Source organism: Sinocyclocheilus grahami, unplaced genomic scaffold, assembly GCF_001515645.1.
Source record: "Sinocyclocheilus grahami isolate Dianchi unplaced genomic scaffold, SAMN03320097.WGS_v1.1 scaffold5.1, whole genome shotgun sequence".
NCBI lineage: Eukaryota > Metazoa > Chordata > Actinopteri > Cypriniformes > Cyprinidae > Sinocyclocheilus > Sinocyclocheilus grahami.
This window is the reverse complement of record NW_015505184.1, coordinates 180672-195990: the sequence shown is the minus strand read 5'-3', so window position 1 is coordinate 195990 and position 15319 is coordinate 180672. Positions and strand designations below refer to the sequence as shown.

At 35.2% G+C, this 15319-nt stretch overlaps 1 protein-coding gene across 2 annotated transcripts in view; it reads right to left on the bottom strand.

Annotated features, from left to right (window-relative positions):
• LOC107583630 (C-Jun-amino-terminal kinase-interacting protein 4-like) overlaps positions 1-15319 on the bottom strand; it is a 61236-nt gene that overhangs the window by 22188 nt on the left and 23729 nt on the right. The window contains exons 9-17 of one of the 2 annotated variants that reach the window (XM_016269928.1): positions 14035-14194; positions 13142-13232; positions 12168-12289; positions 11147-11158; positions 9871-9900; positions 9645-9702; positions 9410-9562; positions 9082-9136; positions 2801-2931 (exon numbers count right to left, since the gene is read on the bottom strand). In XM_016269928.1, the coding sequence (XP_016125414.1) occupies positions 2801-2931; positions 9082-9136; positions 9410-9562; positions 9645-9702; positions 9871-9900; positions 11147-11158; positions 12168-12289; positions 13142-13232; positions 14035-14194 (812 nt within the window). Of the gene's footprint in view, positions 1-2800; positions 2932-4205; positions 4261-4551; positions 4705-4786; positions 4845-6300; positions 6313-7321; positions 7444-9081; positions 9137-9409; positions 9563-9644; positions 9703-9870; positions 9901-11146; positions 11159-12167; positions 12290-13141; positions 13233-14034; positions 14195-15319 lie in introns of both variants that reach the window. The other variant, XM_016269920.1, reaches the window with a different exon arrangement.

Here is a 15319-nt window from a genome sequence, read left to right as displayed (position 1 = left end):
CTCACAATTCGAAGTCAATGAATGTGTGAACCCTTGCTACATTTTCCTAAATTACTGCTAGCACCGCACAAAGAAGGACAGTTTATTCTTCCTTGGCCAGGAAAATAATAGTTCCTTGAATTGATAAATGATTATATTGTCTGCTCGGTGGACGGACAGATCAAATAATTGTAATATTGATTCTGCTACAGTTAATTCGAAGATATAATCTAAATATTTATTATTGATCATAACCAGTTATAATTAGTCATAAATATTTCCCTTTTTAGAGCTGAAAAAACCCTACAATATGCACAGTAAACCGTAGCATATGTTGTAGGCCTACACCTTCAAGCGTGAGACTGTCAAATTTTATTTGTAACCATTTTTTATGTGTACTGCATTTTTGCAGAACTGAGAAATGACTGCCTAGAGATATAGCTATAGTCTTGTGTCAGGAGACCAAGAAACTGCAATGGTACTGTATACTGTAATGAAATTTGGCCAAATGTGCAGAGGATGCAAACATTTTCTTTTTGCACTGTACTGTATTGTAGTGCATGCCAAGTTCATACAATTCTTTGGTATTTGAACTTTTCTAGTGCTTTTCATCTACTGCAAGATTACTTTACAGTAGTAAAACGAAAATGATTTTTGCCCAAAAGTTCATTGCTGAATTATACATCTGTATCTGTAATTTAATTTATGTTTACTGTAATTAGAAGTAGACATTGAGCTGCAAAAATAATTCCTGAATCCTAGTAAGAGTTTTATTGTTACAGTGCTATTGATCTCAGTGTTCACTGGGCAGGAAAGTCATCTGTGTATTTGAATTGTGTGTAAGCATTTACAGTTTTTTTTCAACTGCTTGCACAAAATCTTTCCTTGTCACACAATTTCTGAAACCTGACACAAACACCAGAAGCACACACCAAATCTGCAAAACCATACACTAATTCTCAGTTTTCAATTTCATAAAACCCTTTTTGCAAAACACAACACACAATTCTCTATGTAACACACAAAAATCTAACAGGAATTAATATTATGGCAAAGGTGTTTTCAAATGTTTGCTTTTGAGATGCGTTTGTGATATTTTGAATGCAGTGCTTCATTTCGCAAGAGACGCGAGGCATTTTGCATTTTATGTGTGCAATTCTTGGATTTGTGTGTAAAGTTTTGAAAAAAAGAGGCAAAGTTTTGAAAATGCAAGCGGTTGAAAAAAACCTGTAAGAAAAACTGTAATAACTAGATTGAAAAGTTTGAAAGACAAATTTATGCTCGCTTGTATTAAAGTCTTGTTTAAAATTGCAGAATGTAAAATGGACTGTAAATGGTTTGGTCAGTTAGATGTTTGCTAAAGTGTTGCTAGTTGGTTGCTAGGATATTCTGGGTGGTTGCTAGGCTCTTGCTATGCAGTTGCTGGGGTATTGCTAGAGTACATGGTTGATAGAGTTTGTTCTGGGTGATTACAGACATTCCCACCTCTTTTAATAACAGAAAATCAAACATTGTTTTCAAAACTGATCCAGTTTCAGTGCTTTGATATTATTGTATTTCTTTCTAATGTTTGGAAATTCAAAAGTTTTTGTTGCTCTTAAACTTGCACTAAATGTGATTTATATCATCTAAGTAGCCTATGCTATTTTAATAGAACCGCATGTCTTCTTTAGTGATACAAGCTCAGAAACATTTATAACCTGTTGAAGTTTTTATATTGTGCATTGACTTGGTGCCATGATGGATATTGAAATGTTGTTATGTATTTTTCATTTTAAACAGTAGATGATTACTTAATGGTTATAAAATATTTGTGAACACAACTGTGTATGTCAGACCATAAACCCCCAAAAACTATGCATGGGGGCTTGCTTCGGTGTTGCCACCCCTCATAGATCCCAAGCCACCCCTTTGCCACTCTAAAAATTATTTACTAGATCCGCCCCTGTCCGCTCTGTCACTCATCGACAACCTGCCTGTTCTGTCTGAGGACCGTATTTACCACCGGTAGGCTACAGCCTGCTCTGAGCATCGTTATTCACAAGCTGCGCACAGACCTCGCAAATAAAATGCGTGACTCAGAAAGCGCTGGTTCAAGCGCATAACAGTCCTGAGTGCAGGCTGTACCGGTGGTCAATAAGAATAAAGGACAGATATGTTGTTCTGAAAAGACGTCGGGAACGGGATATTGTTAGACCACCCGCTCCCGTTCAAATTACACCAGAGTTATCGACCGCGTTTTCATAATATTACAGGTGCATCTCAATAAATTAGAATGTCATGGAAAAGTTCATTTATTTCAGTAATTCAACTCAAATTGTGAAACTCGTGTATTAAATCAATTCAATGCACACAGAGTGAAGTAGTTTAAGTCTTTGGTTCTTTTAATTGTGATTATTTTGGCTCACATTTAACAAAAACCCAACAATTCTCAAAGAATTAGAATACTTCATAAGACCAATAAAAAAATTTTTTTTTGTGAATTGTTGGCCTTCTGAAAAGTATGTTCATTATGTTCAGTATGTACATGTACTCAATAAGCATGTCACCATATTCTAATTTGTTGAGATAGTGAATTGGTGGGTTTTTGTTAAATGTGAGCCAAAATCATCACAATTAAAAGAACCAAAGACTTAAACTACTTCAGTCTGTGTGCATTGAATTTATTTTATACACAAGTTTCACAATTTGAGTTGAATTACTGAAATAAATTAACTTTTCCACGACATTCTAATTTATTGAGATGCACCTGTATGTATAACAACATGCTCATAACATCCATTTTGGACTGTAGAGCAAATTAGAGATATCCTTTGTTTACCGGATCATTTCCGTCCACCTGACGGCCTCCTGCAGCTCCATCAGTCTCTCCTTGTACTGGTTTCGCTCCATCAGGACTCGAGCCATCTCCACCCGTGTGAACCTCCTCCTCTGAGCTGTGGGCACATCGCTCTGCAGAAACCCAACAGAAGGGGAGACGAAGTTACATACACCATTTGGGCCTAACAATTATTATTTTAACATGTATTAATCGTTGCATGTTGTTTTAAAAGAAATCATGTAATATGGTGAACTAGGAAATGAACAGTTCACCTAAGAATGTATTTTGAATATGTATTGGAGAGTAAGGGCAACATTTTCTGTGGCAAACGGCTTCACACAAAGCTACCGTATGGCTTCAGAAGAACTGAAATATGCAGTACTGCTTAAAAGTTCATGTTTTTGAAAGAAGTCTCTACAGTAAAATCAATAATACTGTGAACTAAGGTTGCAAAGGGGTGGAAAATATCCAGTAAATTTCCAGAAACTTTCCAAAAATCCCTGGAATATTCCAAAAAATCCTGGAAAGTTTACAAAATTTCTGGAATGTTTCCTAAATTTACTGGAAATATTCCACTTTTTTGCAACCCTAGGTGTGAACTATTATTACAATTTAAAATAACTGTTTTCTATTTGAATATATTGTAAAATATAATTTATTCCTGTGATCAAAGCTGAATTTCCAACATCATTACTCCAGACTCTTCAGTGTCACATGATCCATCAGAAATCATTCTGATATGCTGATGTGGTCCTCACGAAACATTTATTATTATTATTATCAATGTTAAAAACAGTTGTGCTGATTATTATAAATGTGGAAACCTGATATATATTTTTTCAGGATTCTTTGACGAATAGAAAACTTGAACGAACAGCATTTATTTGAAACCGAAATCTTTTGCAACATTATTTAAAGCACTTTCATTTCTGATCAATTTAAGGCATCCTTGCTGTAGTTATATGTTAGATATAGTTTCATTTTATTAAATCTCTTATATTCACAACGAATTGTCTCTGTTTACTGTTCACAGTTCCAAGTCAATGAATGTTTGAACCTTTGCTACATTTGGCTAAGAATTACTGCTAGCACTGTACAAAGAAGGACAGTTTATTGTTCCGTGGCCAGAAAATAAATATTCCTTGAATTGATAAATGATTATATTGTCTGCTCGGTGGACGGACAGATCAAATAATTGTAATATTGATTCTGCTACAGTTAATTCGAAGATATAATCTAAATATTTATTATGAATCATAACCAGTTATAATTCGTCATAAATATTCCCCTTTTTAGAGCTAATAAATAATAATAAACGTTACATGTATATAAAATTAATAACTTTATATAGTTTTAATCTCACTGACTCTTATATTTATTGTGATACTTAAATATTAATACTTACCTCATCTTTTTCTTTATTATTGTTCTGTTTGGCCTCCTCTGCCTCTGCTTTCACTCTGTGTTATGAAATATTCTTATGAGTCCCCCATTTTCAGTGCAATTGTACAGTCTAGTTACACATTTAATTACACAGTCCATGCAGCAATAGCTTCTCATGAAAAAGATGCACATTAAGGTGGCCTTTACCTAGGTGTTACCTAAACCACCTGTGGCTACTAACCTGAATATGTCATGTTTGATTTATTCTAAAATTCGGCTACTACCACATGATAACTAGATCCTGAACAACTGCATATGAATGCAGCCCTTTGGCGTTTTTGTATTATTTGGTTGAAACAATGACTCACTTTTTGAGTTCCTCCTCCAGCTCCTTGTTTTTCTCCTCTAGTTTGGCTTTGGCCTGCAAAACCGCATCCAGCTCCCCCTGAAGAACCTCCTTCTCACAGGAGAGCTCGTCCACACGAGCGATCAGATCGTTCTTCACCACGTTCAATGCATTTCTGCGCACACAAACAATGCGGTGTCAACAACAAAGCAACATACAACAGTAAATAGACTGTAAAAAGCTACAATATTACTCACTTTGTCTCAAGCAACTGCACATTTTCCTGAATGAGATTCTCCACCTCACGACCCATGCCTGCAGAATACAACACAAAATGCTCTAATTACAGTACAGCCAAGGCAAACTGATGACAAAAGCAAAAATGTGATCATAAAAACATTGTTTAAACATTCAAAACGTTGGATGAGTTTTTAATGCCCTGTGTTTTCAGGTTAAGACAGATAAAAGTTGGACAGGCCACATGAATGATCTTACCGGACAGACTCGGGTGTGAAAGCGCATGCACTGCGTGTGTTCGACAGAGAGACAGACACATGAAGAGTGAAACAGGAATGGACAGCTGTGAGGTGAGAGTTAACAGGTCACAGAAAAACCAAGAGATGCTGGAAAGAGTGGAGAGAGACCACTGACAGATCAACCACATTCAGATTAGATATAACTAGGTTTATAGGCTTAAGTTTGCTTAATATTATGGCTAATGTGAACTACAAGCTGGCTACTAACAATGAGTGTAGGAGGAGAAACCAGGCTTCAATTTGTGAAAAAGATTAAATAAAAACTGAGGTACAAAAGTAATTTTGGGGTATGGTATAAAAATTATTTTTGAGCTATAAAAACGATTTTGGGGACACTCAATATTATTATTTCTAAGTGACAATGCCTTTGTGACTGAATTGAAAGATTGAATATTTAAAACATGTAATGCACATTGTTTCATTAAATTATCTTGTTGGAACATGTTCGTCACAGCAACTGATCAATTTATTTATTTTTTTGTAAAAAAAAACTACTACTTTTATAAATTACTTTTACTTAGCATGGACACGTTTAAGTGACAGTGAAGACATTTATCATGTTACAGAAGATTTCCATTTCAAATAAATTATGTTCTTTTGAACTTTATATTCAACAAAGAATCCTGAAAAAAAGTATCACAATTAAATTAATTTAAAGGAATAAACTGCATTTTAAAACTTACTAAAACAGAAAACAGTTACTATAAATTGCAATAACATTTAACAATATTACTGTTTTTACTGTAATCTTTATATATAAAAGAAATCGGACAGTATTAAAGCAATGAAATTATTACTTTGAAGTGCGTTTAAACTTTAGATAATGTTATATTTCTTAACTACAGCTGAAAAAAAATTGTTCTGAAAGTGATTCCAATTATATAGTTTCTCTGTACCTTTATCGTTATAGCTGCGGTGTGCACTCTGCTATTCTTTTTAATATTGAGAATGATTTTTAGAACTATATCTTTATTGTTATCTTTATGGTTATTGTCTTTGGTGTGAACGGGCCTTAACACTATCATTCTGCGATACATCATGCTACATAGTAGTGGAAAAAGTTCATGTCATGTTGCTGCCATAAGGTTAGAATTATTTGCTACTGTATGATACAGTTAAAGAGGAAAGTATGGAGAAGTGTGAGGAACAGATGAAAGATTGAGATACAAAAATGATGCTAACTGAATCACAAGCAAAGATTCACTGACAGAAAGAAGCAAGGATGTCATACACACCGGAGTACTCCACTGCAGTTAGAGGGAAGATCAGGATAAGAGGGCATGGAGAGAGAAATCTGGGTCAGTTCAACATGCAAAACAGAGCATCATGGGACTGTGCCACCATCACAGAGCTCATCTCATTATGATGGCAAATGGCACATGAAAATTAAAATTTGCTGAAAATGTGCTCACCCTCAGGTCATCCAAGATGAAGATGAGTTTGTTTCTTCATCAGGAAAGATTTGGAGGAATGTATCGTTACATCACTTGCTCACCAATGGATCCTCAGCAGTGAATGGGTGCCGTCAGAATGAGTCCAAACAGCTGATAAAAACATCACAATAATCCACACCACTCCAGTCCATCAATGAACATCTTGTGAAGTGAAAAGCTGCATGTTCGTAAGAAACAAATCCATCATTAAGGTGTTTTTAACTTTAAACCATTGCTTCTGGCCAGAAAAAAAACAATCCTTAATAACGATCAATATCCACTGACATATTTGTTTGGAACTGTGTTGGACCATTTTCACTTGTAAACGGTGCTTGATCTGTGCATATTTCTCTCCCGATTCAGACAAGATTACTTTTTTACTGGAGAAAGAAATTACAGATAGAGGACTCTATCCGCAAAAAACAGTTTGAAATTAAAAATGTCTTAATGATGAATTTGTTTCTTAGAAACATGCAGCTTTTCACTTCACAAGATGTTAATTGATGGACTCGAGTCATGTGGATTACTTGTGGATTATTGTGATGTTTTTATCAGCTGTTTGGACTCTCATTCTGACGGCACCCATTCAATGCAGAGGATCCATTGGTGAGCAAGTGATGCTACATTTCTCCAAATCTGCTCTGATGAGGAAACAAACTCATCTACATCTTGGATGACCTGAGGGTGAGTAAATTCTCAGAAAATTTTTGGGTGAACTATTCCTTTGATGTTAATAAAAATCATGCTCAAGTAAAACTGTTTTAGGTTTGTGTAATATGTTTTTCCCTTCATAATATCTGAAAATGAACAGCAACAAACATACCCAACAGATCTGCTCCTTCATCCACGTCTCCAATCAAACCTGTGCCTGCTGACGACACTTCTTCAAAGAGAGACTCTGTATTTCGGTCGAACACCATGTTCTCAATCCCTCGGGTCGGGGTGCTTCAACACATCAGCAACAAGCAGGTTACATTATTCAGTTATACACCAGCACTGGATTTAGGATCTGACCCTTTAAGGGGGTCATATGATGCGATTTAAATTTTTCCTTTCTCTTCGGAGTGTTACAAGCTCTTGGTGCATAATCTTTATGCACCAAGATATAATAATAATAATAGTAATAAATAATAGTAATAATTTCATTGCTTTAATACTGTCCGATTTCTTTTATATATAAAGATTACAGTAAAAACAGTAATATTGTTAAATGTTATTGCAATTTATAATAACTATAAGAAAACATACACACACACACACACACCCAAACTAACACACACACACACATACAGACATTTCTTTATTTTAGACTATAATTAATCAGTTATAATTGTATCTGGTATATGCATGTGGTGTGTACATTCCCTTGTTAGATTAGATGAGTTACCACTCGTTATTTGTATTAGTTAAAGCCATAAAACACTTATATTCAGGTGTATGTGTGTATCTTTGGTTTAATCTATTCCAGATTATTGTTTCTTGGTATCAATGTCACCCGTTCTTCATTTCTCGGACAATGACGTATAGTATGTGATTGTGAAACGCATCATATGACTCGCACGATATTTTGGGTTAAAACTACGGATGTTCCAGACCGGCCATAAAGCATGCAAATGAGCCATAAAACAAGAGACAAAGACGATTCTCCCGCTCAAAATCCATGTCTCTCATTGGTCAGAACACACAGAATAGGAACTCTCAAAAACGATTAGCCCAAAATAACTTGTGCTCAGAAAACTTCTTCTTCGTTTGAGACAACACCTTTCAGGACTCTCAAGACCTTCCTCTTGAGTTTTATTTTCCGGCAGTTTTTACTTTCAAGTAACGTTAGTCGCTGTGGACTTCTTCTTCAGAGGAACCAGAAGTAAAAACTTCCAGCTGACTCCTCACGAACTCATCAAAAGAGCTCCGTTATCTACCGCATCCGGACTCTTCTTCAGCGATCGAAACCAATGCAAGTAACCGCTTCAAATTATTTAGATGCGTGTTTAAATTTCAGTCCCTTTTAAGGTGATTATTGGATTCTTTGATGATTTTTCAGAGGTTGTGGTTAAGTGATGTGAAATACTGCCATTCTTTCCTATTCTCTCTCTTTTCCTTACTTTGTTTCATTCTGTGTATATATGTTTTAGTTAGTTATATGTTAGATATAGTTTCATTTTATTAAATCCCTTATATTCACAACGGATTGTCTCTGTTTACTGTTCACAGTTCCAAGTCAATGAATGTTTGAACCTTTGCTACATTTGGCTAAGAATTACTGCTAGCACTGTACAAAGAAGGACAGTTTATTGTTCCGTGGCCAGAAAATAAATATTCCTTGAATTGATAAATGATTATATTGTCTGCTCGGTGGACGGACAGATCAAATAATTGTAATATTGATTCTGCTACAGTTAATTCGAAGATATAATCTAAATATTTATTATGAATCATAACCAGTTATAATTCGTCATAAATATTCCCCTTTTTAGAGCTAATAAATAATAATAAACGTTACATGTATATAAAATTAATAACTTTATATAGTTTTAATCTCACTGACTCTTATATTTATTGTGATACTTAAATATTAATACTTACCTCATCTTTTTCTTTATTATTGTTCTGTTTGGCCTCCTCTGCCTCTGCTTTCACTCTGTGTTATGAAATATTCTTATGAGTCCCTCATTTTCAGTGCAACTGTACAATCTAGTAACACATTTAATTACACAGTCCAAATAGCAATAGCTTCCCATGAAAAAAGACGCACATTAATGTGATAAACCACCTGTGGCTATTAACCTGAATACGTCATGTTTGATTTATTTTCAAATACAGCTACTAAGGCATGATAACTAGAGCCGGAACAACTGCATATGAATGCATCCCTCAGGTGTTTTTGTATTATTTGGTCGAAACAAGGACTCACTTTTTGAGTTCCTCCTCCAGCTCCTTGTTTTTCTCCTCTAGTTTGGCTTTGGCCTGCAAAACCGCATCCAGCTCCCCCTGAAGAACCTCCTTCTCACAGGAGAGCTCATCCACACGAGCGATCAGATCGTTCTTCACCACGTTCAATGCATTTCTGCGCACACAAACAATGCGGTGTCAACAACAAAGCAACATACAACAGTAAATAGACTGTAAAAAGATACAATATTACTCACTTTGTCTCAAGCAACTGCACATTTTCCTGAATGAGATTCTCCACCTCACGACCCATGCCTGCAGAATACATCACAAAAAACTCTAATAGCACTACAACTGAGGCAAACTGATGACAAAGCAATAATGTGATGATAATAAAAACTCTATTTAAAGATTCAAAACTTTGGAGATGAGTTTTACGTGCCCTGTGTTTTCAGGTTAGACAGGCCGTATGAATGGTCTTACCGGACAGACTCGGGTGTGAAAGCGCATGCACTGCGTGTGTTCGACAGAGAGACAGACACATGAAGAGTGAAACAGGAATGGACAGCTGTGAGGTGAGAGTTAACAGGTCACAGAAAAACCAAGAGATGCTGGAAAGAGTGGAGAGAGACCACTGACAGATCAACCACATTCAGATTAGATATAACTAGGTTTATAGGCTTAAGTTTGCTTAATATTATGGCTAATGTGAACTACAAGCTGGCTACTAACAATGAGTGTAGGAGGAGAAACCAGGCTTCAATTTGTGAAAAAGATTAAATAAAAACTGAGGTACAAAAGTAATTTTGGGGTATGGTATAAAAATTATTTTTGAGCTATAAAAACGATTTTGGGGACACTCAATATTATTATTTCTAAGTGACAATGCCTTTGTGACTGAATTGAAAGATTGAATATTTAAAACATGTAATGCACATTGTTTCATTATATTATCTTGTTGGAACATGTTCGTCACAGCAACTGATCAATTTATTTATTTTTTTGTAAAAAAAAACTACTACTTTTATAAATTACTTTTACTTAGCATGGACACGTTTAAGTGACAGTGAAGACATTTATCATGTTACAGAAGATTTCCATTTCAAATAAATTATGTTCTTTTGAACTTTATATTCAACAAAGAATCCTGAAAAAAAGTATCACAATTAAATTAATTTAAAGGAATAAACTGCATTTTAAAACTTACTAAAACAGAAAACAGTTACTATAAATTGCAATAACATTTAACAATATTACTGTTTTTACTGTAATCTTTATATATAAAAGAAATCGGACAGTATTAAAGCAATGAAATTATTACTTTGAAGTGCGTTTAAACTTTAGATAATGTTATATTTCTTAACTACAGCTGAAAAAAAATTGTTCTGAAAGTGATTCCAATTATATAGTTTCTCTGTACCTTTATCGTTATAGCTGCGGTGTGCACTCTGCTATTCTTTTTAATATTGAGAATGATTTTTAGAACTATATCTTTATTGTTATCTTTATGGTTATTGTCTTTGGTGTGAACGGGCCTTAACACTATCATTCTGCGATACATCATGCTACATAGTAGTGGAAAAAGTTCATGTCATGTTGCTGCCATAAGGTTAGAATTATTTGCTACTGTATGATACAGTTAAAGAGGAAAGTATGGAGAAGTGTGAGGAACAGATGAAAGATTGAGATACAAAAATGATGCTAACTGAATCACAAGCAAAGATTCACTGACAGAAAGAAGCAAGGATGTCATACACACCGGAGTACTCCACTGCAGTTAGAGGGAAGATCAGGATAAGAGGGCATGGAGAGAGAAATCTGGGTCAGTTCAACATGCAAAACAGAGCATCATGGGACTGTGCCACCATCACAGAGCTCATCTCATTATGATGGCAAATGGCACATGAAAATTAAAATTTGCTGAAAATGTGCTCACCCTCAGGTCATCCAAGATGAAGATGAGTTTGTTTCTTCATCAGGAAAGATTTGGAGGAATGTATCGTTACATCACTTGCTCACCAATGGATCCTCAGCAGTGAATGGGTGCCGTCAGAATGAGTCCAAACAGCTGATAAAAACATCACAATAATCCACACCACTCCAGTCCATCAATGAACATCTTGTGAAGTGAAAAGCTGCATGTTCGTAAGAAACAAATCCATCATTAAGGTGTTTTTAACTTTAAACCATTGCTTCTGGCCAGAAAAAAAACAATCCTTAATAACGATCAATATCCACTGACATATTTGTTTGGAACTGTGTTGGACCATTTTCACTTGTAAACGGTGCTTGATCTGTGCATATTTCTCTCCCGATTCAGACAAGATTACTTTTTTACTGGAGAAAGAAATTACAGATAGAGGACTCTATCCGCAAAAAACAGTTTGAAATTAAAAATGTCTTAATGATGAATTTGTTTCTTAGAAACATGCAGCTTTTCACTTCACAAGATGTTAATTGATGGACTCGAGTCATGTGGATTACTTGTGGATTATTGTGATGTTTTTATCAGCTGTTTGGACTCTCATTCTGACGGCACCCATTCAATGCAGAGGATCCATTGGTGAGCAAGTGATGCTACATTTCTCCAAATCTGCTCTGATGAGGAAACAAACTCATCTACATCTTGGATGACCTGAGGGTGAGTAAATTCTCAGAAAATTTTTGGGTGAACTATTCCTTTGATGTTAATAAAAATCATGCTCAAGTAAAACTGTTTTAGGTTTGTGTAATATGTTTTTCCCTTCATAATATCTGAAAATGAACAGCAACAAACATACCCAACAGATCTGCTCCTTCATCCACGTCTCCAATCAAACCTGTGCCTGCTGACGACACTTCTTCAAAGAGAGACTCTGTATTTCGGTCGAACACCATGTTCTCAATCCCTCGGGTCGGGGTACTTCAACACATCAGCAACAAGCAGGTTACATTATTCAGTTATACACCAGCACTGGATTTAGGATCTGACCCTTTAAGGGAGTCATATGATGCGATTTAAATTTTTCCTTTCTCTTCGGAGTGTTACAAGCTCTTGGTGCATAATCTTTATGCACCAAGATATAATAATAATAATAGTAATAAATAATATTTCATTACACCAAATACACAAAATAATGTTCTTTTTAGCAACATCATATGACCCCTTTAATATGAGAGAGTAAAACTGTAGCTACTCAGTTCAGTTAAAAAAAAATCCTATTAAACCTAAACAGTATTTCTGGGCATCATAGACACATTCAAACATTTTAGACAAAGATTTATGGCACACTGGTTACCTTGAACCTTTATATCCGAGGTCCATGTCCAGCTCTGGTGTGAGTATAAATCATTATAATCCGTAATTATGTCCCCACTGGATGCAACAAATGCCTCGTTTATAATGGGTTTTAATGTTTTGTCTCTTCGCTCCGGCCGGGACGCGCCATCACAGTATGGTAAGGGGCGTAACATTTCCGTCACATGCTTGAGGTATTCAGCCAATCACAACGCACTGGATAGCTGGCCAATCAGAGCATACCTCACTTTTCAGACCTTTTTTGAACCTTAAACCGCATAAACCCATTTCATTACACCAAATACACAAAATAATGTTCTTTTTAGCAACATCATATGACCCCTTTAATATGAGAGAGTAAAACTGTAGCTACTCAGTTCAGTTTAAAAAAAATCCTATTAAACCTAAACAGTATTTCTGGGCATCATAGACACATTCAAACATTTTAGACACAAAGATTTATGGCACACTGGTTACCTTGAACCTTTATATCCGAGGTCCATGTCCAGCTCTGGTGTGGACTCAATAATGGCCTGAACATCTGACTTCTCCTCATTATCGGCCAGACCTGAATAATCAAAATGGACAATTGCATATTTATCATAATTTAAAATGTGATCTGCAATACGTACAAGTGGGTGAAATTGGTCTTTTCCACTCATACACTTTGACGACAAGGTAGTCACAGTCAAAATGCATAATGGGTAGTAGTCCCATTGAAACAATACATGGTTTGCTACAGCTTAGCATGCCATTTTAGAGGCATTTTTGCATTATATTGCAATGACTTACATACACTACCTTTTAAATGTTTGGGGTCAGTACATTTCTTTTAAGAAATTAATATTTTATTCAGCAGAGAGGCATTAGGTGTTTGAAGGTGACCGGTAAAGATTTCAAAATTATTATAAAAGATTTCTATGTAAATGCTGTTCGTTTGAACTTTCTAATCAAAGAATCCTGAAAAAAAGGATCTTGGTTTCCACAAAAAAAAATTAAGCAGCACAACAGTTTTCAACATTGATAATAAATGTTTGAGCAGCAAATCAGCATATTAGACTGATTTCTGAAGGATCATGTGACACTGAAGACTGGAGTAATGATGCTGAACATTCAACTTTAACATCACAGGAATAAATTACTTCTTAAAATCAAATAGAAAAGTGATTTTAAATTGTAATAATATTTCACAATATTACTGTTTTACTGTATTTTTGATAAATGTAGCCTCACCGAGCATAAGAACAATCTTACCGACCCCAAACTTCTGAATGGGAGTAGACCACTAAATAAAGCGCTATTTGAGTAATATTGTGCAATTTTACAATAAAACTGTAAAGCATTCCATCCACAGTAAAAGAGTGTCTAACCCGCAGAGACGCTCCTGATCCCTGGAACAGCCTGAACCTCTGTGTTCTTCCAGAATCCGTCTCCATCCTCTCTGTGCGAGTCCAGGGCCAAATCTGAGGCCGTGGTGGACATGGGAGTGACAGACTTTGAGCCTCCCTGGCTGAGGTCAGACAGCTCATCCTGAAATCATTCAAAACACAATGCTCATTACCTGAAGGTCAGAGATCACAGCTCAGTGACAGAGGAGAGAAAGCAACATGAAAACACAGAGGGGTTGGGATATTCACTTAAACCCCCGAACATTTGACAAACTGATGTGAGACCAGTGGGCACACAAACACACACAGGACAGACACAACGAAATATATAATGGATAATATGCTGGCATTGCTGTAGACATCAAATGTTTTTGAAAAACTGGTGTCAAATAATAACTAGACAACTAGTTAGTTCAAGACTCACTGAAGCAACTGTAAGTTTACATGATACAAAAACAACAACAAAACATCAGAGAACAGCGATTAGAACGGCAAAAAATTGAGATGGACTGATACAGAATTTTTATTTTTTTTCCCAAGTGTCCTGTAATTAAAATGCAGAAATATTGTAAATACTACAATATTACTAATAATATTTTAAAGCTTAAATTTCTGCTTTTCAACACAATAATAAAAAAATGCATGTTATGCCATTACATTAATGCAAAGTTGTTTTGTAACTTTGCTGTCTGATTATTAGGATACACATTTAAAAATGTATAAGTTTATAATTTTATCCAAACACTATATTAAATAAAGTGATATATATACACGATTAATACCATGCCAATTCAGGAGAGAAGAAATATATCATCCATTCCAAACCCATTATCAGTCAATCTCTACAAAAAACTAATGCAACACACAGAGATTTACACAACACACCCCAAAACAACGACGCAAATATCATTTACGCTGATGAAATAAGTTAAAAACACTGCTGTAAATGCAACCCAATGCAGTAATTTAAAGAAAAGAAGGAAAAACTGTTAAAGCCAAGTGTTGGGGGTATTTATACTGTAGAGAAATATTAACCTACTAAAACTGAGCCTTTATTAACCTATATCTTTCACACACTTTATCCAAAATAATGCAAAACTAACATTACTTTCCCACTATAAAAATGTAACAGTTACTTTTATTAGGAGTAAAGAAATAGGGTAACACTTCCTTTATAAGTAACATTCCCCAACAATGGTTAAAACTAAATTATAACCCCAATAAGTGTTACAACTAAAGAAGTGACACTGTCAGCAACCATTTTGAT